Source organism: Vicugna pacos, chromosome 9, assembly GCF_048564905.1.
Source record: "Vicugna pacos chromosome 9, VicPac4, whole genome shotgun sequence".
Classification (NCBI taxonomy): domain Eukaryota; kingdom Metazoa; phylum Chordata; class Mammalia; order Artiodactyla; family Camelidae; genus Vicugna; species Vicugna pacos.
The window spans coordinates 6,230,718-6,257,272 of NC_132995.1; the positions used below are offsets into that span (position 1 = coordinate 6,230,718).

General features: G+C 54.4%; 1 protein-coding gene across 1 annotated transcript; it reads right to left on the bottom strand.

Moving 5' to 3' along the window:
• Positions 1–1,691: 1,691 nt before the first annotated feature.
• On the bottom strand, positions 1,692–26,534 carry PRR12 (proline rich 12). Its single transcript, XM_072966618.1, is given in 15 exon segments — positions 1,692–2,672; positions 2,865–2,960; positions 3,069–3,215; positions 4,429–4,526; positions 4,630–4,755; positions 8,941–9,419; positions 9,674–9,807; positions 10,049–10,165; positions 16,831–17,237; positions 19,129–19,795; positions 20,248–21,411; positions 21,413–23,568; positions 23,653–23,814; positions 24,794–24,906; positions 26,420–26,534. Coding segments are annotated over 15 exon segments (6,099 nt in total). The 5' UTR covers positions 26,506–26,534; the 3' UTR covers positions 1,692–2,525.
• Between the last annotated feature and the right edge of the window lie 21 nt (positions 26,535–26,555).

Below are 26,555 nucleotides of genomic sequence, written 5' to 3' on the forward strand. Positions count from 1 at the left end.
GGCAGTTGAATACCAAAGGCCAGCTGCAAGGTTATTCTGTCCCCAGAGGGATGATACTACCCCCATGGGCCACCTTCTGAACACTCCATTCACTTTCAATCCTGGAGCTCTAACCTGGGACAATACTGGAAACTTTGGCCCCAATTTGACATCCTTGTCCAGAACCTTGCCTGTGCCATTCCCTCTCACAGGCTGCACTGAGGTGCCACAGGCCACAGTTCAAGGACACTAATGACCCATCCTCAACTCCATGATTCTAGAAAGCAAATGGTCCATCATTTACTCTACTGCGGTCCTCAAATGCTACTGTCAGTTCTTTGTTCTAGAAAACCAGGGCTCTAGAATCGATAACGCTGGTGATGGTCTAGGCAATATCTGAGGTTCTAGAACGGGGGTTCTTCTTCAGTTTCACCTATAAGAATCTAGAATGTCGATCTTTAATCTCATGTTGATTCTCTATTCACTGACCAGTCATCCTCAGTGCCAACTCCAGAGTTCCAGAATACCAGTGGGCTACCCTGGAGGATGTAACCAGCCTCTAGAATGACAATGGCTTACTCGCTACCTTATAAGCTAGGTTCTAGTAGATTGCCAGTTGACCTCCAATTTTCAACACCCTTGTTCTAGAACACTGTTCCTCCAACTTGAACGTGTATTAGAATCCTCCCAGGATATTAAAAAGTGGGTTCTGACTCAGCAGATCTGAGAAACAGCCAAAGAGTCTACAAGCTCTTGGGGGACCCCAAGAAGGTATGAGAATACAGGAATCCACCCTCAACTCTGCAGGCCAACGTCTAAAAGGCCAGTCCACTTGTGACCTTACGCATGGTTTCAGGTTCAAGAACAGAGACCAAACTTCAAGCTTACTTCAGGGAGCCCAGAGAAAGCTGGTCAACTCTGACAACTGTCACTGCCTGCCCTCGTTTAAAAATACATCCAAGGGTGGGGGTACAGCCCAGTGGTAGAGCACATGCTTAGCATGCACGAGGACCTCGGTTCAATACCCAGTACTTCCTCTAAGAATAAATAAATAAGTAAACCTAATCACCTCCTGCCACCAAAAACAAAAACCAAACAAAATCCAAAAATGTTTATACTTTTCCCTTCATAGAGTAGAGCTTGATCTCCCTCTCCCTGCGTGTGTGCTGGGCATAAAGACCCTTGTCTAATGAGTAGTGTGGCAGAAGCAACGGCGCAGTGTCCGAGCTTAGGGCACAAAGATCGCGTGGCTTCCTCTATGCTCTCTCCTTTCAATCATTCACTCTGGGGAAAGCCAGCTGCCAAGTCTTGAAGACACTCAAGCCACCCTACAGCAAAGTCCACATGACAAGGAACAGAGGTTCCAGCCAACAGCCACACAAGTGAGCCACCTTAGAAGTAGCTTCTGTAACTCCGGTCAAACCCATGGCGACTGCACCCTCACAACTGAGCCTTCAGCCTGTACCATCCCACTAACCTGCTCCCAAACTCCTGGATGGTCAGAAACCCTATGATGATAAATGTTTAAGTCACTGAGTTGTGGGGTGGGTGGGCTAATTTGTTACACAGCAAGACCTAATAGATACAATGATCCCAGCCCAACCACCTCCCAGGGCTCCAGAAAAGCCACCTTCTCGTTCTAGACCCTCTGTCTATGCCATCCCCTGAGCGCTCCCTCCACGCCGCAAGACAGAGGCACTCCAGCCAGCCAGTAAAGTGTTTGCCGTTGGGTTTTCGTTTGGCTGGTTGTGTGTACACAGTGTATACAAGTTGAGTTGTACAGAAGCCCAAGAGAGAGCAAGAGACAAGGGGAGGGGGGAGATGGGAGCAGAGGGGTTAGGAGGGGAGAGAAGAGACCGATAAAAAATAGAACCACATCCAGATGACAGTGGGGTGAGGGTAGGGGTGGGGAGGGTGGGGGGGCAGACACAGACAAATCGCAGTAGAAAAGGAGTGGGAGGAGCAAAGGGAGGGGACCCTCCTCCCCCTGACCTCCCCAGCCCCCCGCCCCAGGTATGTACAATAAATAAGATTAAAAATAATTAACAAGATGCATTTTCCCCCTCCCACCCGACACCAAATGCCCTGGGGAGGGAATGGCCTTTAGCAAAGATCTTGGCCTGTAAGGGGGGCTCGGGGGGGGAGGGGGTCCCCCAGCTCTCTGAAGCCGCCCCGCCCCCCTCAACCATACATAGACTTTTCCTATACATTATGTACAAGGTGGAGGGGGCTGGGGCTATGGCCATGGAGGGGGGATTGGGGCAAGGGGGAAGGGAAACCGTTACTAAATAGACATTTATACATATATATAAATAATTTCTCTGTACACCGGACAGTGGGAGGAGGGGGGAGGGAGTGGAGAGAGCTTGGGAGAGGGGGGAGTCGAACTCTGAACCCTGCCCTGTTGGGGCAGTATGGACACACCCTGACCAATGACCCCCCCACCTTCCCCGGCACCGGGGCCCAGGGGTTAGCTCCTGAGGGCACAGTTCTGTCCCAATTCTCGGTTCGTGGAGGAGGTGGCCCCACCCCAGGCTGGGCTGGGGTCACCCGCAGCGGCTGTGGGCCTGTGCTTGGGCCAGCAGGTCGCTGAAGGAGTCGAAGAGCTGTTCCAGCCACGGCTGGTTCCGCATGCACTGCTGGACCACCTCCTCCTGGCCCAGGTCCTCAGCGCCGCCCTCGATGGCCAAGGTCTGCAGGGGGTGGAACATGGAGCTGGGGTGGGAGGGGGCTGGGGTCCTAGGGATCAGTGTCCCAGGGGGAGGCAGGTAGGGAGCTGGACTCCTGGGTCTGAGGGAAGAAGGGTGTGTGTGTGAGGGGGACCCCCAAGTCCAGGGAGGAGCCTGAATCCCAGGGTGACACATGCGCACTGCGGGTGGGCTCACCTGGTCCCGGCAGCGCAGGAAGGTGTGGTACTTATAGTGGTGGAGTGAGTGGTAGAGCGTGTAGTATCCCGACTTGTCCAGCTCAACCTTAAACTCCTGGGCAGGTAGAGTGCAGAAGCCTCAGCTCCCCCCGTGCCCAGTGCTAGGCAGCCCCGCTCCCTGCTCTCCCCGCGCCGCCCACTGCTTCCGGGGCCCCGGGCCCACCTGGGCTCGGACCACGCTCCTCTTGAGCTTGCTGAGCGTCTTGCGGTTGTATGGTTCCCCCGCCGGCCGCAGCCGCACGGCCCCCTCCTCGGGGGAGCCCTCCCCACTTTGCTCCACTTGCAGCTGGGGGAACGTGTGCAGGGCGTCCTGCGGGAATCCCATGGGGTCAGAGGGGACCTCCCTGGACCTACACACCCCAAAACCACCCCCCAGTTCTCAGATTTCAAGTGGTCAGATGCCTCGGTTTCCCCTAGGGAACTGCAGATCAGGAAAGACACTTGGGAGTCTTGGTGCCCTCCAAGGACAGCGAAAACCTAGGCATACCTGCTGACCCTTAAAGTGCGCTTTGTGGCCAGATCCAAGCTTCTCAGAGACACCTAACATCCCAGGATTCAGAGCTCACATCCGACTCAAAATTCTAAGAGCCTGAAATCCAGAATCCCTTGTGCCAGGCTAACCAATCCCAGAAGTATAAAACCAGACTAATAGTCCATCCATTCCATGATTCTCAGACCTGTTCCTCATATTCCACAATGGAATTCTTAACCCTAACATAACATCCGATCCAGACTTCTCAGAGCCAGACTAACAGTCAATTCCAGGATACTCACAGTCATCCTAAGATCCCACCCAGAGTTCCAGAGCCACATTAACATTTTTACCCCGTGTCTTCATAGTCAGATTAACATCCCTCCAAGAATTTTCAGAGCTACCCTAAAATCCATCCCAGAATTCTCAGACCTAGACTAACATCCATCAAGAACCCACAGGGCCAGACTAATGTTCCATCCCCAAATTCTGAGCCATCCTAACATTTTAACCCCCTAATTCTCAGCACCACACTAACATCCTCATCAGAATTCTCAGAGCCAGATTAATGTTCTTTCCCAGGATTCTTGGAGTCACCCTAATATTCCACCCCAAAAGGGAAGTTATGTAGATGACTTCATATTGGAGCCTGAGATTTGAAGAGCCTGAATTACATGGACAGAGAACCACTCAACGCTGTGCCCCAGAATGAGGTCTAGGTATAGGCCCTAGTCTACCCTTTGCCCCCAGGCTTGCACTCCATAACCATGCTTTGCCTGGCCTTCCCAGCTCCCCTCCCAGACCTTCATGTTAACCTGGCCACACTATCCCCATTCCCCTCCACCTAGGCCTGCAGGGCTGCTGGGAACCCAGAGATCCCCTCTCGACAGCCCAGTCCTCCACTACTGTCTTGTCCAAGCCTGGCTCTTCCAACGATCAGCCCCTCCAGGATCTGACGCTCTGGGGACCAGTGCAGTGGTTGACATGCATTTGTCTCCTCCGTGCCTGACCTCGGGGCCCCAGACACCTCCCCTTCCGGCCCCTCAAGCACCTGTAGGGCTGGGCTCAGCGACAGCCGCTTCAGGACTTTCTTCTTGTGCTCATTCAGGAGACCGTCAATCTTCCGCATGGGTGGGAGGTACAGCTCATCTGAAAGACAGGGAGGGGCGTCAAAAGCGCTGCTGCCCCACGAGGCACAAGGGCAGAGGAGGGGCTGGGGGCTTGGGGTCTGGGCCCCTGGGCCTCTGCTCACCATGCGTGTCCTCCAGAGCCTGGATCATGTCCGGGTCGAGTGCTGTGCTCACCAACATCTCCACGTAGCTCCGGTACATCTCCCGCATCGCCCGAGTCTTCAACAGACGCCCAGGCACTGCCCGTTCTGGGAAAAAAGTAAAATGAGACATGCACCTATTATTCCAACTTCCTCTGAGGCCGCCTATATGACAGACAGTGTTCTAAGCCCCAGAGACCTGAAGAGAAATCCGTGCTCTCAGCGAGGTCCAAGTCCGCTGGAGAACACTATTCAACACCAGTACAATACACTGTATTGGTGAATCACAGCTCAGCCTGACAAGACTTGGATGGCTGTTAAAGGTCACCCGGGAGCTGAGCCTTGAGTGAACAGAAAGAGGACTCCAGGCTGGTGAACTTTGTGTTCACTAGTTCAGTGCAGCTTCAATAAAGTCTAAAGAAGCAGCAGAAGTTGGTTTGCAAACCAGTGAATCAAGTCCGAAAGATCAGATCACAAAAGGCAAGACTGAGGGAGGAGATTGGAGCTGAGACCACACAAGTCAGTGCAGCCCACCCCACCCCCCAGGCTACAAGGGGCCTCCAAGTAGAGGTGGAAAGGGCAGAGGATTTTTCTGGCAGGTACTAGGGAGCCACGGGAGAGCCATGAGCTGGGACAGGCAAGGGTAAGTGGAGAAAGACCATTCTGAGGCCGTATCAGGATGGACTGGAGGGGTGAGACCAGAGGCCGGGGCCAAAGGGCCAGGGCTGTGGTAAAGAGCAGAAGGGACAGGGCGGTCAGAGAGGGAGGGGCAGGGCTGGGGACTTCCCTGTCATGGAGGTGAGGGGTGCTCCTGGAGGCTCTGGCCTGGTGGCCGGGTAGCCAGGGGGGCTATGCCTGAGCCAGAGAAATTAGGACAGCTCAGTGGGAGCTGGAAGGTGGCTGGGGGAAGAAACAAATCTGAGGCTCATGGACGTTGTAGGAGATTGCCAAGTGAGAGGCACAGAATGAGCAGCAACAAGGCCAAGCAAGGGACTTGAGGTTCACCCAAGAGAAAGCCAAGAAGGAGCATTGTCAGGGGAAAAAGAAGCAGGAGGGCTATGTGTGAGAAAATCCCAAAATATCCCTGAGGAAGAAGCATGAGAAATGTCCACTTGATTTATCCACGTGGACGGACCTTGCTGACAGCCATTTCAAGAGGCCAGAGTGACCACTTGGCAGTGGGAGTCAGACCCCATCAAGCCTTGGCCTGAACCCTCCCAGGCCTCTTGTTTTGCTCGTGATAAAATCCTTCCAGTGGGGCCACAAAGCCCCAGGCCCCTGGTCACTCCGAGATCTGATTCCGTTCCTTCTCTGCCCTCACTTCCTCCAGCTACTGGCCTCTTTCCCGATCCTCAGACACGCCCAGCCCAGAATGTTCTCTCCCCTAGTCACACCACCCAGACCTTGTTGCATTCAGATCTCTGCTCCAGGATCACTTCCAGAAACCCTGCTCAACTCCTTGCTCCCCTGAAAACATCACCCGGTATTCTGCCTGGCTCCTCTTTACTGGATTTATTTTTCTCTACTGCCTTTAATCCCACCCGGCCTTACACTGCTGATTTTTCATATTGTTCCATATCCTATTACATAACATATTTATCTGATCGACTCCCCCACTTAGACTGTAAGCTCCCATGAGGATACATGTTTTTGTCTATTCTGTTCACTGCTGGGACCCCAGTTTCCACACAGAGTAGGTGCTCAATTAACACCTGAAGAAAGAGGCTGAGGAAACTGGATGAGAGTGAACTAAGAGGGAAAGGAGCCATCACTGCAGCCTCTTTCTAGAACTTTCACTGTGAATCCTAGAAAGTAGAGAGCATCCACTTCCAGACATAGGGGTTCATGAGTCTTGGACCAGCAAAAGGGTTGGTTCTGAGGCCTCTTGGTCTGGGCAGAACCTTCAGGGCACCCAGACAAGAGTCAGGCTCTTCTTGCCCTGGAAAGGGCCCTGGTCAAATGGGGAGAAGGGAGAAAGACCCAGACCCAGAGAAAGATACTGACCCTTGGCAGGGGAACTGCTTCCCTGAGGGTAGAGTTCAGTTTCCCCCCATTTCCCAGCCTCAGAAAATTCAGGGCTGTCCACCTATGTTCAGCATAGCATTAGCCAAAAAGTGGAAACCACCCAAATGTCCATCAAATAGGGCATGGATAAACACAGCAACGTAGATTCAAGCAATGGGATACTATTCAGCCATAAAAAGGAAGGAAGTACTACAAACAACTACGAATAATAATAAGAAATAAGCTACAAGGATATACATTGTATAGCACAGGGAACACAGCCAATATTTTATAGTAACTTTAACTGGAATACAATCAATAAAAATATTGAATCACTATGCTATACACCTGAAATTACTATAATATTGTAAATCAACTATACTTTAATTAAGGAGAAAAAATGGGGGGAGGGTAGAGCTCAGTGGTAGAGCACTGGCTTAGCATGCACAAGGTCAAGGGTTCGATCCCCAGTACCACCTTTAAATTAATAATAATAATAAAAATAAATAAACCTAATTACCCCCCCAAAAAAGGAATGAAGTACTGATATATGCTACAACATGGATGAACCTCAAAAACATTATGTTAAGTGAAGATGCCAGTCCCAAAGGACTGCATGTTATACAATATCCCTTATATGAAATGTCTAGAACAGGCAAATCTATAGAAATAGATTTACTAGTTGTTTAGGAATAGGGGAGGGGAGGAAGGAGAGTGATGGCCAAAGGAAGTAGGGTTTCTTTCTGGGGAGATGAAAATGTCTAAAATTAATTGCCAGTTGGATGCACAACTCTGTGACTATATTAAAAGCCAAAGAATGATGGGTTTTAAACAGGTGAGCTACACTGTATGTGAATTAAATGTATAATTTGTTCCAGAAAAGAAGAAAATTAAGGGTCAGAGGCAAGGAAAAAAAGACCTGCAAATCTGGGCCTTTGGTCAAACTCCTCCTTTGCTGTACCTTCCTCTGTCTCAGTTTTAACTGCTTCCACTTGGCCTGACTGAGCACTGACTGCCCAGTTAAAAGACTACACTTCCCAGGCCCCCTTGCAGCTAGGTGTGTCTGTGTGACTAGTTCTGACCAATGGGATATGAGAAGAATGTCGGCCACTCCCAGATTTGGCACTTAATAGGAAGGTCAACCATATCCCTACCCTGGGGTCCCTTCCTACTGGCAAGACTGTGGCTGTGGGGCTCCTGGACTGCCTCTGACCACGCGGTGAAGGACAGCATGCTGTGGGGCGGCAGAGCAACCAGAGGAAAGGAAACTGGGACCTTGGACAACCTTGAGAAGAGCCTTTTCTACTCCACAAACCTCCCAACTTCAACAGGGCTTTGATGGAAAGAGAACTCCATCTCTGTCATTTGACTAGCTGTATGCTTAGTCTCTGCTAAAACGGCTACTCTTGCACTACACTTGAAAGAGTCTGTGACCTTGAGCAAGTCCTATCACCTCCCAGAGCCTCCGTTTTCTCATCTTTAAAATGAACGTAATTCCACAGCACCTACCTCACGGGTTTATGTAAAGATAAAATGAGCCAACATGTAAAACACTTAAAACAATGCCTGGCACCTAGTAAGTGATCAATAAAAGTTGGCTGTCATATTTACTTTACATAAATGTACATGTATTTTTTTTCTTGTGATTGTCATCATAAATAAACCAGACATCATTCTAAGCAATGGAGCTCACATCTGGTGCCCACTATAGGCAAGTTCCCTCCTACATGCTTTACTATGAATACCCATTTTACTTTATTATTAATCATTCTACAGGTGAGGTCACTGAGGTACAAAGAGGTGATGCTCCTTCCCTGGAGTCACCAGTGAGTCACAGGAAACACTACCATCTCTGGGCCTCCAGGATAGATGCTGGTCCCTCATTTTCTGAAGCCCTCAGAACCTGCCTGACAAAACACTACAGTGTTGAAGAACAGAGCCTGGGGCTCCGCTAACTCAGGTGGGACGCCACATCCCAGCTGTGCTGCGCTCTCTTGGTGTCTCAGGCTCCTCACCTGTATTTCAGTATCTCAGATTTGAATAGTATTAGTATCCACTTCCTAAGATTACTGTGAAAAAGCAAGTAAGTTAATGTACAGAAAGAACTTACAAGACAGCTTATCATATACTAGGTGCCACAGTACTGTTAGCTATTGCTACTATTTTTAATTTATATATTACCGTGACTGTTTGCTCATGTTACCTGGAGCCCTCTGGACAGCCCTCACCCATCATCTCCCTTTCTGAAGGCCAAGGAGTTTCCTCCCATCAGCCATACGATGGCCTTACCGTCCTCGCTGGGTGCCCCTGGGGATGATTCCGAGTCCGAGGAGCTGCCTGGTGCGCCCCCACCTGTCGAGGCGTTGCCTGCCGCCTCTTTCAGCCACTTCTTCCTCTTCTTGGGGGGTGGCTCGGCCTTCACCTTGGTGGGTCGGGACTTGGGCAGGCGGGAGGTGGCGGGCTGGCCCGCGGCGAGGCTCCGATCGGGCCGAATCTGCCGGCTGCCAGTGCCCCGCTCGCCCCGCAGGGGCCGTTCCGCACGTGTTGCCCGCTCTTTCTCCTTCTCTTTCTGCTTCTCGACAGGCCGTGGAGGGGATGGCTTCTCAGGGGCAGGGGGCTCAGGCACAGCCGTCTCCGGCGTCTGCTCTGGGGGCTTCTCAGTTGTCGTCTTGTCGGGCGTCTCAGGCTTAGGAGGTGGTACCGGGGCCTTGGGGGGAGGTGCAGAGCTGCCCCCGGCGGAGGCGGGGCCCTTGGCCTGCCCAGATCGTCTGGAAGGGGACATGGAAGGGACTGCAGTCAACAGCCCCTGAAGCTCAAATTCTCATCCTGGGGTACCCCCGCCCCTACCACCTAGCCCACAGCTCCAAGCCCAGAACCAGCTTCCCTCTTGTTGAGTTGGTCTCTGTTCTCCTCTCTTTGGGTCTCTGTGCCCCAACCCCACCCTGACTCTTTCCCTCTTGCACATTCCATCCCCACCCCTGTTAGCCCTGTCCACCACCTTGCCCCCTGGCCCCTGCAGTACCTGACAGGCACTGGGGGCCGGTGCCAGGGTTTCCGAGCACAGACCCTCACATAATCCTTCTTGTTGACATTCTCCAAGAACTTGACATAAAGGCGCTGGTACCGGTTTTTCGCGTCCCCGAAATACCCCAAATACTATGGAAAGAAAGAAGCATGTGAAGACTCCTTTATCCGTCCCAGCCAGGCAGCCCAACACCCTGTTCACACCCTGCGCTGGGCCACCACAGCAGCTACGCGGGGCCTGCTGGGAGGTGGAGACCCCCTACCTGACATATCTCAGACCCAGGGGGAATCAGAGCCATGTGGGAGGCGGATCCTGGCTTCCACACTCCCCCCACCTTCCCCGGAGCGCCTCGAGTCCAGGCTGCAGGCTTACATTACTGGTGGCACAAAACTGCCGCTGCCCATCCTTGATCTCCGGAGTGAATTTCTGCAGCAGCGCCTTCTGGACTCGCCAGATGGGTGGGGGCTCACGCCCAGTCTGCAATGCCAGCTGAGGAAGGGCACAGCAATGCGGGCAGGGTCAATCCCCAGTCCTGCCCTCCCGCCCCCAATTCCTGGCCCTCTGTCCTCCCTCCATACCCCCTTAGAGAAAAGGCATCGTTGTCAACAAGCATCAACGAACATCCAGCTGACAGATATCTTCTGGCTCCTGATGCTCTCAGCTCTGGGGATCCAGCTTCCGCCTTGCTATGGCTTCCCCAATACAGAGCTTCCTCGACTTACCATGGGGTTCCACCCCAGTAAATCCATCGTAAGCTGAAAACATCACAAGTCGAAAACGCACTGAATACACCTCACCTACCAAATATCAGAGCTCAGCCCAGCCTACCTTAAACATGCTCAGAACATGTACATGTGCCTACAGCTAGGCAAAGCCATCTAACACAAAGCCCATTTTATAATAGTGTGGAGTAACTCACACAGCTTATTGAATACTGTACTGTAAATGAAAAACAGAATGGTTGCCTGGAATAGAAGGGTGTAAGTGGATCAGCTGTCTACCCTTGTGATTGACGGCCTGGCTGACCAGGAGCTGGTGGCCTGCTGCTGCTCGCTGCCCCTGCCTGGCATCATGAGACAGAATTGTAGTGCGTGTCATTAGCCCAGGAAAAGATCAAAATTTAAAATTCAAAGCATGGTTTCTGAACGGAATGCATATTACTTTCACACCATCACAAGGCTGAAAAATCCTAACTTGAACCATCAGGGACTGTCTACACTCTCAATCAGGCCACTCGTTCTTGGGCTACAAGGTTTTAGGTACTAGAGCTTTACAGTGGTATGGTATAAGCCATCCACATTACTCAAAGACATGACAAAACCTAAGCACCCACCATCTTTTGGATACGGTATTGGGCCCCGGTGGTGAATGAGATGGACAAAGCCTTTTGGGGGTCTTCATTATAGAGGTAACAAGGCAGACAAGCAAATAAACAAAACAGCTGGCGGCTTGTGCTAAGAATAGACAGGTGACAGGTTACCGGAGACCACTGATTTCATCAGCCTGTCTATAGCATGGTAGTACACAATGACAAACGCTTCCACATCTCCACTTCCCCCAGCACACTCAGACCCCCACCCTAAGGCTTGTGTGCTCCAGCTGGGCACTGGGAACTAAAGGATGTCAGACCCAGCACCTGATGTTGGGGAGTGAGGGGAGCAGCAGGGGAGCCAGGCAGGCAGGAAAAAATAACAGCACAAGTAATAAATGTGCTAATGGCAGCTGCCCCAGAAGCCTAGAAGGAGGACGTTGAACTCAGTGTGAATCCAAGAATGCTTCCTTGAAGAAGTGACACTGAAATGAGTCCTGGAAGGACCATGCCTTCCATGAGGGGGCTGAGTGATGACCAGGGACTGCCAAATAAAGCAGGTGACAACTGTGACTCTAGAAGAAAACTAACAGATGCAGGTAAGTAAAGAATAAGAAATACAGTAAGAAACGTGCACTGGACTTTGTGATAACCCAGAGATGAATTAGGGGCAAGTCCTTGCATCCAAAGAAACCATAGTCAAGTGAGAAACAGGATTCAGATGATGAGTATTCCAGTTGATTAATTATGGCTGCCTTGAATGCTAAGCTCAGCAGGAGTGAGTGCTGGGATCAACTGGTGATGTCTGCCACTGGCAACAGCTGCAGCACTGGTGCCTGAGTGCCAGGTACTAGCTATCCATTATTGGTTTTTGGTCAAATGCTTTTACATACATGATTTTCTATATCCTTCAGATCAGCCAAGGGAACAAAAAGGAGGAGTTACAATAACCTGATGAAAAAGAGGTCCAGCAGGGTTCTGGGCTTAAGTCTCATCATACAAGAATGACACAGGATGAGCGGGGTGGGAAGAGCTCAGTAGTAGAATGCTTGCTTAGTGTTCAATCCCCAGTACATGCATTTAAAAAAAAAAAAAGTGAGGCAAGATGAGACAGGAATATGGGCATCCCAACCATGTGCCTTCCTCCAGGATACCATGGTTCTCAGCCCTCCCTCCTGGCTCCTCAGCCCATTTCAAAACCTTTTCAAAGATTCAGTTCATTTACACCCTATTCTGCTCTAAAACCTTCCAGGGCCTCCAGTGCAGATTCCACAGCCTGGCACAGAGCATTTGCCTCAGTTTCCTTTCTTTCCCGCACCCCTGCCCAGCAGGCCATCCAGACTCTCAAAGCTCAGCAGACAAACCCCAGACTTTCTGACCTCAGGTTTCTGCCTACACAAGGCCCCCCACCAGGGATGCCTTTTCCCCTCTCAACATGGATATAGTGTTCCCTGTTCCAGTTCTCAGAATTTTTTAAAAATTACATCAGAGCACACTCCCCTTCACCAAGCCAGGGGGGAGCACCCCCTCCTGTCTCTTCCCACTTCCGATCTTCCTTCTCTAAGGAGCTGGCTGGTTCTCTAGTTGGACTTAGGGCCCTTGGTTCACCACAACCCCATTGGACTTGGCTTCTTCCCCAAAACCACTCTTCCTCCCAGGATCCCCACCACCCCCTAGTCATCGGGCCCAACCCCTTGGCATCATCATCCTTGCCTGCTCCCCAGCTAGGATCAGTTACTCCCAAAGCCACGTCCTTCCTGCTTCTCCTCATACCAATCGTATCACTGGCCACACCCACATCCCCTTACTAGGGAGATTGCCCTGCCTTTACCGCTGCTAAATAGAAGCCACAGCTGATTGGAGGAGACCTGACAAGAGGCAGCCAATCAACAGGCATATCACAAACCCCATTTTGACTCCAAATGCTATGCTGGACCAATCAGATTCTCTTCTGGGAATCTGAATTGTGAGAAGCTGAGACAAGAGCAGTAAGTAGCAAGATATAAGTGAGCCAGAAGCACCCAGCCTGGTGTTAAGGAGAAAGCTGCTGGGTTCATTAACAGGAGAGTCAGCATCACAGAAGTAAGGCAGTGGACAGACTGTCACAGGACGGCACACCTCCCCAGCCACCTCCTTGCTGGTTGGGGCCCTGGCAGCAGCCAGGCAACCCAGAGCAGATTCTCAAACAGGCACCCACTGATCTCACCCCAGGATCAGCTGAACCCTGCCCACCTTCCCAGCCTCAGCACTCACTGTCCAGCCCCTTGACCCCTTGCACGTCACAAACATAAAGCATGCCTCACCACAGAGGCTTTGCACAGATTCTTCTCGCTGCCTAGGTTGCCCTCCACACACTTTTCTCCATCCAACAAGCTCTTACATGCTCACAGTTACATGCGCACAGTTTACACCCTGCTAAATCTTCACCATCTCCAGGAACTGGGAGTTAACATTATCACTCCCATTTTACAGGTGAGGAAGCAGAGATGAGGGTGCTGATCCCACGCTGTCCAATTTAGTAGCCCCTACCCACACGTGGCTCTTGAGTACTTGAAATGCAGCTCACTCAAATCAATACGTTCCATGAGTACAAAGTAAACAGTGCATTTCAAAGACTCAGTCATCAGGAAAGAACATAAAACATCTCATTAAGGGAGGAGGGTAATGCTCAGTGGTAAAGCGTGTGCTTTGCATGCATGAGGCCCTGGGTTCACGCCCTACTACCTCCGTTAAAAATAATAATAAATGAATGAATGAATAAACCTAATTACTTCTCTCCCCTCAAAAAAAAAATCTCATTAACTTTTTCCACACTGACCATATGGTGAAATGATATTTAGACATGCTGGGTTAAAGAAAATACAACCCTATGTTTATGTGTGTATATATCTCACAAAACTTTTAATTTTTAAAAAACATGGATACGACAAAATTTAAAATAACATGTATGGCTCATATGACATTTCTATAGGACTGCCATTGTTCTAGGGCAAACTATGACCCGTGGCCCATTTTTATAGATCTATGAGCTAAGAATGAATGATTTCTACATTTTTTTTTCAATAATGGAGGTACCGGGGATTGAACTCAGGACTTCATGCATGCTAAGCATGAGTTCTACCACTGAGCTATTCTCCTTTCTGGTTTCTCCATTAGAAGATTGTGAGAAAGAAAAACAAACAAAAACCAAGAATCCACGGCAGAGACCCTACGTAGCTTGCAAAGCCTACAATATTTACTGTCTGGCCCTTTACAAAAAATGTTTGCCAAGCTCTGCACTAGAGATTTGCCCAAGATCACTGAGATCAATAACAGAGGCCAAGTTTATAGGGCATCTTCTGTGTGCCACCCACAGTCAGGGCACTGGACGAGCCAGAATGCCTGAGTTCTCACATTGTGTGAAGCAGGTACCAATACAACCAGCCCCCATTTTCCAGATGAGGAAACTGAGGCTTAGGAAGGGTCAACATCAGTCCAGCTGGGAAGTGGCAGAGATTCAAGCCAGTCAGGTTAACACCAAAGCTGGGCTCTTAATAACACCGCCACCAGCCTGCTCTGACTCCAGGCACACGAACAGGTCCTCATCTGCGTGAATGGCTCAGTCTTGGGCTGTGAGTCCTCAGTTATAACACATACTCGTGTTGTATTTTAAGCATCTGAGTCCTTGCCTGGCCCCCTCCCCTGCCCCATGCCAGCTGGGCGATGGTATCAGATGGCCCTGGCTCCAATCGCAGCTTGGCACCCACCAGCCAAATGATTCTCTCTCTGAACGTGAACTTCCTCATCTGTAAACTGGGGACAGTCATGGTCTCCACCCCGGCAGCCCTGTTCACTTGGCCCGATTCTGCAATCAGTGTTTGACAGAACAGACACAGAGAACAGCTGACTCTGGTGCTGAGAGAGTGGCTCCCAGTGCCAGTAGAACTAGGTGCGGGTCCAAAACTTACGAAAGTCTGGGAAGCCTACTTTAGTGCTCTGAGCCTCAGTTTCCTTCCCTGTAAAATGGGAACAGTAATCCCTATAAAGAAAGGCGATTACAACTATAAATCTTACAGACAGATGGTGATGATGGTTGCACAACAATGTGAATATACTCAATGCCACTGAATGGTAGCCTTACAGATGGTTAAAATGATCAACTTGGTGGCATGCATCAGTTACTATGATTAAAGAATAAAAAAGATTACGCTGAATTCTGACTGTGACATGCCCCTAATCCTATCCCCTGAGTGTTGGTAGCTGTTCAGATCACTGTGCTCATTTGACATCTTTCTTGCCTGCCCCAGGCTGATGGCGAAATAGAAGTCTTAAGGTTAAAATGAGAGAATGCATACACGGCACCAGCGGAGTGAGAACAACGTGAAGGAAGCAGGAGTGTTGGCCAGGGAGGGACACTGAGACTCAAGGCATTGGGATTGTTCTGGTCGCTGGCTGAGTAGTGGGGGATGTGAGTATTCACCCCAGCATTTTGCTTTATAATTTTGATGGTTTTGGGGTTTTGATACATACAAACGAAACTTTACAAGAGATACGTATCAAAAATCACGTTAAGAAGATGATAAAGTGTGGGTAAAAAGATATGGTCTGGGATGGGGGGGCAGAATATGCCAGACTGGAGGGGAAGTGGGACCAATCAGGAGGTGATGCTAGTTAAAGTTGGGTGATGGATACAACACAGTCCTGGTATCCTACTTTTCCCACAAAAAAACATAGAAACTAAGATAGGAAAAAGCATAATCGGTTCATCTCAACAAACATACTTCACAAGGAAGGGTCATGATAGTCATTATCCTTACAATTAATTAATTTCACGATTTTTTCTGTAATTTAGGACAAAAAACACCCAAGATAAAATTAAATGTGTTAACATACATCCAGGACCAAACATGGTTCCTGCCCCAGAGTCAATACCCAGTCTGGCAGTTACTAACATAAAGAAGCCTTAGATGTCACCATCAGGGTGACAATGGCTTGCTGACCTACTCTATCTTATGCCCTGTAAGAAGCACCATGCAGGCATCTGATGTCACCTACTCTTGTCAAGCTCTTTTATTAACCCTCTAATCCAATTCTACCTGTCCAATGAACAAAGTACAGCAGGTCAGTATACCTTTTCTATAACAGGGCAGACAAGAAATACTTTTCGCTTTGTAGGTCACCTAAGCTCTGCTGAAACCACCCCACTCTGCTGTTGTACAGGGAAAGTAGCCACAGAGGATATGCAAATAAATGGGCAGGGCTGTGTGCCAATAAAACTTTATTTATAAAAACAGGCAGCAGGATGGATAGGGAGGGGGCGGGGGAGGAATACTCCCCCTGCGCGGAGAGTAACTGCAAGTAGTGAATGGTCTGGTGTAGGTAAGGTGTTTAAGGGACGGTCTGACATAAAAGTGTTTCCAAACCACAGGCTATTATATTTACAGGTTACGTGTGTGCATTTTCAGTAAGTATGTCATGTCAGTGCCTCCCGTTTCCATCTATAAGAACAAGTCGCCTTTAAAGCATCCCTTAGCTGGTGTTAGAAGCTTCGTAAGATCAAGCCCTCATCTTAGTACAACCCTAGCACGCACAGCAGAGTGCATACAATAAATCTCAACCACCATATCTTATGTATAGGTAACACACATAAACACTCAGATAACGTCCCAGAGGCCAGTGAGTCCACACTGGTTCAGCGGGTCACCTCAGTCAGCCCCATCAGACTGTCAACTCAGAAGGCCCATAGGGCCTCAGCCAGGACTGTACCTGCAGCCCCCAGCACTGGCCCTGTCACCTAACAGGCGCTCAGTAAACACTCCAGTGGCCATAGCATTGGGCCCAGTCGTCCGATCCGACAAGGACTCACCTTGAGGGAAGGGATGTCCTCAGCGCGGATGACGAACTCGTCGCGCTCCCGGAAGATGCCCTCCCCACCGCTCTCGCCGGCCTCCTCGTCCGTCTCCCCGCACACGGCCGCGGTCTCCTGCTTCTTGGCCAGGTGCAGGGGCCGGGCGTCTGGGGGCTCGGGGTCCTCGGGGGACGGGGCGGCGGGCTCCTCCGGTTGCGGGGCGGCGGCGGGCGGGAGCGGCGGAGCGGGCGGCGAGGGCAGGGCCGGCGGGGTCGGCGCGGGTGGCGGGGGCGGCGGAGGCGGTGAGATCGGTGCTGGGGCCACCAGCGGGGGTGGCGAGGGCAGGGCTGGCGGCGGGGGTGGCGGCTGTGGCGTCGGGGCTGGGGGCGGTGAGGGCGGGGGCTTCTCCTCCAGTAGCGGGGGCTCTGGGGGCGAGAGGGGCGTCAGGCCTGGATGCCTGGACTCTGAGGCCCCCTGGACCTCCCCCACCAGGCTAGGCTTCAGAGCTTCAACCTGCTGCCCGTCAATGTCCCACAAGTCCCCACTCACATCTGCTGTCAGTGAAAGGCCTCCCTGCCCATTCCCCCTGGGTCCCAACACAGCCCTCTTCTGGCCCTGCACCCCAACATACCTCCTGATCAAACTAAGGTCTTTACCTGGCACCCATCTCTCCCACCTTTTATTCCTCTTCTGTTGCCCTTCCTTCTTCTTCAAAGCTCCTGCCTGCCCCTGCTCACCTGTCCCCTCCTTGACCTTCAGTTCCCACCCCGTCCCCAGACACCTCCAAGAAAGCCTACAGCCGTTTAACTTCTCTCTCCAATGTCCTAATGAGCCTTCCTATTCAGACATGCTGCTCTGTTCCTCCCCATCTTTCCCCAGCCTCCCAAACACCCTCTGTACCTTAGGGCAGTTCTGTCTTCCAATACCACTGCTCAGTGTCCCCACCACAATGGCCAGGAGGCCTCTGCAGTTCCATCAATGCCCCCTCCCATCTCTAGCTCCCTCCTGCCCCCAAGCCTAGTCTCTATGATGCTCCTGGCCCTGCCCCAACATGCCTCCTAGCTCCCAAATACCATTCACCACCTGAGCACCATTTCTCTTGTCCCTGAATGTCCCCCCTACCCCGTGCTAACAGCCCCTCTGCCCCTTACTGCCTCTCGGCTCCCCAAGAGCCCTTCAGCCACACCAAGGTCCCTCCCTGAGACCCCTTCCCAGCTCTAGTGGTTATTTTGAGCCCCTGAAACCATCTCCCATCTGTAATGCCTATTTGCCTCCTATAATGTCTCTGTTGCCTGAAAGCCCCAGTCTGGCTCTTACCTCCCATTCCTTAACATTCCTTCCACTTTTTAAATCTCTCCCTCTGTGACTCCAAGTTCTCTTTTCCTGATAAGAGATCTCCTCCTCCTCCATCCAAGCCCTCCCATGTCCCCAGCCTTCTCTCCATTTTCAACATTGTCAGTGCCCTCTCCTTCCTGGTAACTTCCCATGAAATTTTGTACCACCTCCCGTCTCCTAACATTGCTTCTGCTCCATCCGTGTGTCCTTAGCTGAGTCTCCCTGACCCTTTGTTCCAAGGTGCTCTCTCACCCCAATGCTCTCTCCCATTACAGCAGATCCTGGCAGTCTGCTTAGAACCCTCGAGGGTTTCTTATCTCTTCCCTTCAGCCTCTTATTCCATTTCCCACTTTCTACAACCTCCCAGACCTCTCCACTCCTTAAGACTCCTCTGAGCCCCCAAACCTCCTCATAAACGGCTCCAAATGCCCTTCTCCAAACCCTGACTCTTTCATCCCCCTAATGCCTCTTCCCCCTCCCATCACAGCCCCTTAAATTTTGTCCAAACCTCTCTCAGGACAGAACACCACCCAGACCTGGCTGTACCCCAGCCCTTCCCTATGAACCCTCACAAGATCTGACTAGTCAATATTAACATTTCTCTTTAAACACCCCTCCCCACATCTCTCTGCCCCTGAAACCCTCTTCTGCCCTTTGTCACACATCTCTAACTCCTAGAGGCCTTCTCAGGTCCCATATCCACCACCAGTTTTAAAAGCTCTCCCAGAACTCTGTCACCTGCCCTTTCCCCCAGTGTTCTCCACTGCCAACCTTAGGGTCCCTGCTATTCCACTTAGCACCTGTGGGCAGATTAGAAAAAGATGCCTCTTTCTCAAAACGTGCTCTCAAGTAGGAAGCTAGCCTCATAAATATGCAAATCTCCATCATCTGCAATGTGACCAGTGCCAAACCTACACAACCAGACCTGGTGACGCAAAGGACAGGGAACCCCTGAGCCCACACCACCTTCTCAGAGCTCACCAGGGGTGCCGTTGCTGCTGGCACTGGGGAGCCCCGGGAGAGGGGGTGGCCCTGGGATGGCAGCCTCGGTGGCCAAGGGGGGCCCATCCGGGGTAGAGGTGTCCTTAGGCCCGGCCAGGGGCGGGTCATCAAGGGCAGAGATGGCTGAGGAGATGCTCTCTTGCAGGTCTCGGTTCTTGGCAACAGAGTCTTCCTCATCCGAGGAGAAGGAGGGCAGCGTCTCGAGGTTCCGTTTCAGCTCCTCATCCAGCCGCTTGCAGGGTGAAGGGCAGCCGAGCCCCAGCCCCTCACTCTCGGCAGCCTCCAGTGCGCCTCCCAGCCCAAAGGCGCTGGCAGGCGGCGGTTGTGGCACAGCGGGGGCGGTTGGGGGCTGGGGCTGCAGGCCTCGGGCCGGCACAGAGGGCGGCACACTCTTAGGGGGGCTGAGCGGGGGTGTCAGGCCGGCCTGGTAGAGTGGCGGGTGGCGTTTGCCTGACTTGAGAAAGTCCAGGAAGGAGGCCATGAAGCCGGATTTCATCTCAGGCTGCTTCTCCTCCACCTCCTTGATCTTGGCCTCGATCTTCTCCCGAGTGAGGCTAGAGTCCAGGCTGTTGTGATCAGCTCCTGATACAGCGTCGCCTGATGAGGCTCCCAGACCCTCGCCGGCCTTGGGCACAGACAGCTTGATCTAGGTATGGGGGCGGTGGGGAATCAGGGCCCACATATCTGGGGCCCCAAGTCCCCTCCTCCCTCAGGCCCAGGAGTCTGGGGCCCCAGCCCTCACCCAACTTAAGACCCTAAAGTTCTAATTCTCAGCCTATAGAACCTGAGAATTCAAGCCCACAGATCCCTTGACTCTGATTCCAGAAATGACAGGACTGGGGTCTCCTTCTCATTAGTCACTGACCCGCCTCCCTCAAGACCCAGGAACCTAGGACCCCCGACTCATAGTCCTGTAGGATCTATAACTTAAGAACACAAGCTCTAACCCCCCACCTATCTCTAGACCCAAAACTTTCAATTCTCAGATCTTCCTAACAGTGGAACCCTAGGGGTTTTAAGAATATAAACCCACATCATGCCCCCTAAAACTCAAATGTGGCCCCACCACTCAGGCATCTGGAAGCCAGTCCCCCTCACCTTCAGTGGCTTCAGAGGCTCCAGCCGAGTACCCCCTGCCTCTTCAGCCTTCCTGCCCCGGCCTCGGCCCCGGCCCCGGGGTTTCTTGGCCCCATCTGTAGGTGTGGAGGCTGAAGCCAGCCCAGCAGTGGTGGGGACCTCCAGAGGGCGAATCCGGGGTCTACCCCGGGGCCGGGGCGGCCCATCCCGCTTGGCCTTGGTGGGCTTGCGGCCACGGCGCCGGGGTCCATCAGGGCCTGGGTTGGGAGGACAGAAGTCGATGTCGCCCAAGGGTGAGAGCGCTGGGCGGGAGCGGCAGCTGGACACTAGGTCGGGCAGGCGCCGGGGGTTGAGGCGGATGTCGGCAGGCACATCGGCCTTGTCCTCGTCCGCCTCGAACTCGTACTCCTGGGCATACAGCTTCTTGGGTGTTTGGAAGGGCGGGTCCCGGCGCCGCAGCAGGTGGAAGGAGGACGTCTTGAGCAGCTTCTTTGGCTTGGTAGAGCAGAAGATGGGTGAGGTCAGGCCTCCCTTGGGCTCTGAGGCAGGTGGTGGCGGTGGTGGAGGGGGCGGCGGGGGCGGCGGGGCCGCCTGGTGTGGCCCGCTCTGGATCAGGCCGAGAGGCTCGGCATTGACCGTGGAGGGCAGCTCAGGCGGCTTGTTGGGGTCCAGGCCCAGGCCAGGGGTCTCGGGACCGGCTCCAGACGCCCGACTAGGGCAGTAGGGCCCATAGGGATCATAGGCAGGCGGTCCTGGAGGTGGCCCGGTCCCCGCCTTGGGGTCACCCTCGTCCTCGGGGGGCCCAGCCTTGCCATAGTCGTCTGTAGGCCCTCCGCCGAACATCTCCTCCATGGTGGGAAAGAAGCTGCGCTCCTCATCTTGGAGCAAAGAGTCAGGAAAGCAGATGGAGGTGAGTGGCACAAAACGGGGGGCCTTGGTGCCTTGTGGGCTAGGGCTGCGGTAGGCGCCCGAGGGATCCTTGCCCTCGTTGTTTGGTGGGCCCACACCAGTGTCACCAGGCCCAGGGGGTAGTGGCTCCAGGGCCCCAAGTAATTCCTGCATGGCACCAGGTGGCTCCAGGCTTTCCTCGGGTCGCAGGCGGGGGCTAGGGGCACCCGGCTCCAGGCCATGGCTGCGAAGGTGGGCCTCAAGCTGGAGGGGCATGGGTGGTGGAGGTGGAGGGGGGTGGCGGTGGGGGCTGGGGTGCCCCATCACGGGTGGCCGGCTCAAGGAGATGGACACCAACTTTGGGAGCACTGGAAGAGGGGCTGGGAGCGTGGCTGAGGACCGAGGGGAGCAGCTGGGGGGGTGGGGGAGGCAGCACCAGTGGTAGATCAGGGCCCCCAGCCTCCAGGAGGAGGCTGTGGGGGGTAGGCTGGGCAGACTGGGCCGAGGGAGGTGGGGGTGGGGGGCTCTTTTGGAGGAAGGCCCCCAGCTCCTTGGCACCTGCCCCATAGTGGACCACAGAGGTGGCCAGCCCCTCGGGGGTCTCGCCACCCCGTTCTGGCCCTTTCTTCTTCTCCTTCAGCCTCCCCAGGCCCAGCTCCAGGGCTGCCGTGGCACCCTCGTCAAGGCTGGCGCTGGTTCGGATGACACTCTGCAGGTGGTACCTCTGGGGGTCTTCCTTGGCCAGCTCATAGGGTGTGCCTGGGGGACCCCCAGCCCCACCACTCCCCCCAAGTCCCTTGGAGGCATCCGCTGCCCCATCTTCGCCCACCAGGCCATCTGCCCCTGAGGTCCTCGGGGGGCTGGGTGCCTGCAGGAGGTGCTGAATGAGGAATTCTTCATCCTCAGTGCGCTCAGCAGGAGGCCCACCGGGGCCAGCCAGCAGCTCAGAGCCGTCCCCCTTGCCCTTGTAGCCACCTGCTCCAGCTGCGTAGCTGCCGGCTCCTGGGGGGGCCAGGAACGGGGCTGAGGCCAGGACGGAGCTCAGGTATTTGCCAGGGGCTCCTGGAGAGCCAACTCCAGGCGGGCGGCCGGTGGCAGGCGGCGACTGCAGCGGGCGGATGATGTGAGAGGGGCTGGCCTCTCCGCCGCCCCCCAGGGAGCTGGGCCCCCAACCACCTCCATGGCCCGAGAGTGCTGGCGAATGGCCAGTACTATAGCTGAGTGAGGGACTGGCTGTGGGCAGCCCCTGGGAGTGGGCGGCTGGCCCTGGATACGGCTCACCCTGAACCCCATAGAGCTGCCCCTGCAGCTGGTCTGGGGAATAGCTCTGACACGTGGCTAGGCCAGGAGGCGGGGGGCCATTGGGGGGCTGTTGGGGCCCCCCTGAGTAGCTAGGGCCTTTGCTCAAGTCCTGTGCTTGACCTCCTCCAAAGCCTTGCCCATAGGCCTGGGGCCCTAGAAGCCCTTGGGGCTGACCAGGGGAATAAGCCTGGCCCCCAGCCCCAGCAGCCCCAGAGGCCTTCCCAGGGGCATAGGCAGCTGCAGGCCCACCTAGGCTCTGGCATTTGGGCGTGGCAGTCGAACGGGGTTGTGGGGGCCTATTGGCACCACCTGCAGCTGCCCCATAACCACCTTTGCCCGTCTTATAACCAGGTGACTGAATAATGGGGCGGTAACCTCCACCACCACCCCCTGCCGCACCTCCTCCTGCTGCCTCGGGGCCTGCAGCCCGGCCCGAAGCCCCGGCTGTGGCTCCACTGGGCCCAGCCTTGCTAGGCTCGCCAGCGCCTGGGGAGGGCTCCCCACCACCCAGGGGGCTGCAGGCCAGGTTGGCCCGGTGGCCCATGGAAGGGTAGCTGCCTCCGCAGCTCAGGTAGTGCTGGAGGGCATGGGCTGGTGGCGGGGGTGGAGGGGGCTGGGCACTGGCTGGCCGCTGGTAGTGCTTGATGACGGTGTCCTGGCGGGGCAGGGCCCGCTCGGGTGGCGGTGGGCCAGGGGCAGCACCCGAGAAGTTGTAGAGCTGTGGAGAGGATTGCTCGGCGGCGGCGGCGGCAGCAGCGGAAGAGGAAGCCAGCAGGTTGAACTGAGTTGGGAGGTGGCGGGGAGGTGGGGGTGGGTCTGGGGGGCCAGGGCGGTAAGGGGGAGTTTGGGCTGGGCCAAGACCAGCGGGCCCCAGGACACCACCCCCTGCCAGGCGCTCAAAGCCTAGTGAGGAGGGCACCGTGGGTGCCTGCGAGGGCTTCAGGTGCAGCACGTCATGAGGGGACAGGAGCCCATTAGCTGGGGGACTAAATGGGGGGTCCTGGAGGCTGAGAGATGAGGGCACTGGGAAGGGGCGGCTGCCAAAGGAAGCCGGGTGCTGATAGGCCGACAGGGCAGAGGAGGATGGAAAGGTGCTGGAACCCGGCAGGGCGCCTGAGATGAAGAGCTCCGTGGGGCCTGGCGTGTGCATGGCTGGGGATGAGGGAGGAGACCATAGGTCAGAGCTGACCACAAGCCAGCCCCACCCTGGCCCACCTGGGCTGGCGATGGGCTTACCTGTTTGCCAGGAAGGACTGCGGAACTGGGAGAGGAGAGAGGAGGCAGAGGGGCCAGGCTGGGGGCCCCGGGACTCCAGGGCCGAGATGAGGTTCATGACGGAGGCGTCGGGCCCTGCTGAGCCTGCGTGGTGGAGGCCAGTGTCGAAGAGTCCAGAGAGGCCTGGCAAGGGTCAGGGGGGTAGAGTCAGCTACGTGGGGGATAGGGCAGGGTTAAAAGGGAAAAAGAGTAGGCCAAAGGCACACTGGGTCAGAAAAACAGGTTGGAGGGAAGGGTCAGGTTCAGAGAGGAAAAAGTGGGCAGAGCTAAGTTAGGGAGAGAGTAGGCAGGATGAGGTTTGATGCAATCATAAGAGTAAGGAGTCCAGGAGGGAAAAGGTAGACAAAGTAGTAGAAAAATCCAGCAGTAAAAAATGTGGGAGCAAAATGGCAGAGAGTCCTTTTGGTCCATGGGAGGTCAAAGGATTCAGGCAGTTCCAGAAAGGGGAAGGCTTGGGGTGACTGGAGCCACTGGGAGAAACCAGAAAACAAGTCAAAAGGGGGTGAGTCAAAGAGAGAGAATGCAGATTAAAAAAAAAATGGAGAGGAATAAAGGGAAGGACCCAACCTAGAGGATCAAGGATCAAATTGGACACCACAGTCTCGTAGTAGATCCATCTAGGAAGGATGGCAGCAGGATCAAAGGAAGGGAGCCAATAGGAAGCGTTAGAAGCAGGGCCACAGCGGGAGAATAAGGTAGTGTGCAAATCTAAGGGAAAGGGGGAGGGCCGAAGAATCGGAGCCAATCAGGAAGAAAGGGAATCAGGAAGAAAAGAATTCAGAGAACCAAGGAACCAAGAGGATGGGCAAACCCAAAGGACAGGGATTGGGGTGGGCTGGAGAGGCGGAAAAGCCTGGAAGAGAAGGTGGGATTTGAGGGCTGAGAGGACGCGACCAATTGGAGCGAAAGAGGCGGGGCCAGAAACAGGGGCGGACGAATCCAGCGTGAAATTAAGCAGCCCCAGAAAAACCAATCAGAGGAGAAGTAGCAAGGGGCGGGCCAGGACGCAGAGCACAGCCAACTAGGAAGGGATGGAACTTTAAGCAGCCAATCAGCTGCTTCGGAGGGAGGGCCAGCCCGGGGGGCGGGACGGGGGCCGTACCTGCCGGGTGGTGGTTGGTGGCATAGCTTTGCAGTGGGTGGGGGGCCGCATAGGCCTGGCGGTGTAAGATGTCCGTCTCGGGGTGCGAGGTCCTGGAGCTGCCATAGACCAAGCTGGGGGGAAGGGGGAGATGTTAGGATATCCTCTGAAGCTGCCCTCGGAGAAGGGAACTAGCAAATCCCCGGGGGAGTTGGGGGGAATCTTCCAGCTGACTGGACTGGGGGTTATCCTAAGGAACTTTGGGCCCTAAAGGAAAGAAGACAAGGGAGCCGGGGTGCCCACCTAAAGAGCCATAAAAATGGTCTCCACTCGAGCCCCAGGAAACAGAGCCCAGATAGCCTCACGTTTACAAACACAGGCATGCACAAGGAGACAAACAGGGTCAAGAGTCAGAGAAAGAGCCTTGATTTGAAAATGTGGACCCCCTTCCACAGCTCCTACCCAGCAGGTGACACAAGGCCCTGGGGCCAACCCTTGAGGGACGCCCCCTCTTCTTCAGACATGTGGGAGCACATAGGCCCTGAACCTCATGGGATGGTGCATACCGAGGCGGGAGCAGGAGGCAGATTGTTACCCAAACGGCAGGGTTGGGGGGCGGGGAGGGTACAGGACTCGGGGAAAGTACCAGGTACAAGTGCGGACTTGAACACCTTCCATCCCCCTGGGTTCAAATGCATGGGCCCATGCAAAGCTAGGTATGTGTGCAAACCAGTATCCAACTCACTCGTGGGGAAAGAAAGATACAGAGCGAGGAGTCCCACATGGAAAATACTAACACACGTGGGGTCATGCCTAGCCATGCTGGGAAACCAGGTGTGGGGGGGGAGGGGGAGGGGGCAGGTGAAGAGTGAGGGCGTGACACAAATAAACAGCAGGAAAAGGGCAGATTCGCAGGTGAACAGCCTGCCAGGTACGCACACACTGGGCCCAGGCTCACACACATAGCCGCACACCCGGGAAACATCCGAATCTTCCTATGCAACGGCCCAAATCCATGGCCCAGACTCAGGAGGTCAAACACTTCATTCCTCGCCATTAACTAGAATTCTGTCTTTGGGGGTGGGGGAGTTCAAGGGGGCGTGTCTCAGATGCCAGGCCCCCCCTTACACACACAGAACCCCAGTTTAGGAAGGGGGCGGGGCCCTGTGCCCACTCTACGCGCGGAATTTCGGGGGGGGGGCCGAGCAGCGCGGTCTCGCGCAGTCCCGGAACAATAGGACCTGGGGGGGCGCGCCCCCCAGGTCTGCGTTCTAATTCTCTTTTCCTTCCCACCTTTGCAAGAGCAGAGCCCGGGGCGCGGGGGGAGGGGTCAGCAAGCCGGGAATCCAAGGATGGGGGGAAATCCAGGCCTTGCTTCGCCAGTCCCTCCCACCTTCCCAAGGCCTTTCCGTCTGAAATTGTTTTGCACCCCCATTTTCCCGCTGCATCTCTCTCTCTGCATGCCGGAGCTGGCTTTGGCGGAGTTTGCAATTTGCAAACTGGGGCGGCGGCGTTGTTGCAAACCGAGGAAGGCCGCTCCCTTGCAAGCCGGAGGGGAGTTTGCGATGCACGCGTCGCCGGGCGGGCCTGGCCCGGCTGGGCCCCCACCCCTTGGCCCCTTCCTCCAGGCCACCCTCGGCTCCTTACCTAGCTTTCGCTGACCTCTCGTAACTCCATCCCGCCCCGGCGCCGAGCGGGTCCCCGAAGCCGGCGCTGGGGTAGTTCCTGTCCATGAATTGGCCGCGGTGGAAATTGGGGGGAGGGGGAGGGAGGGAGGGAGGGG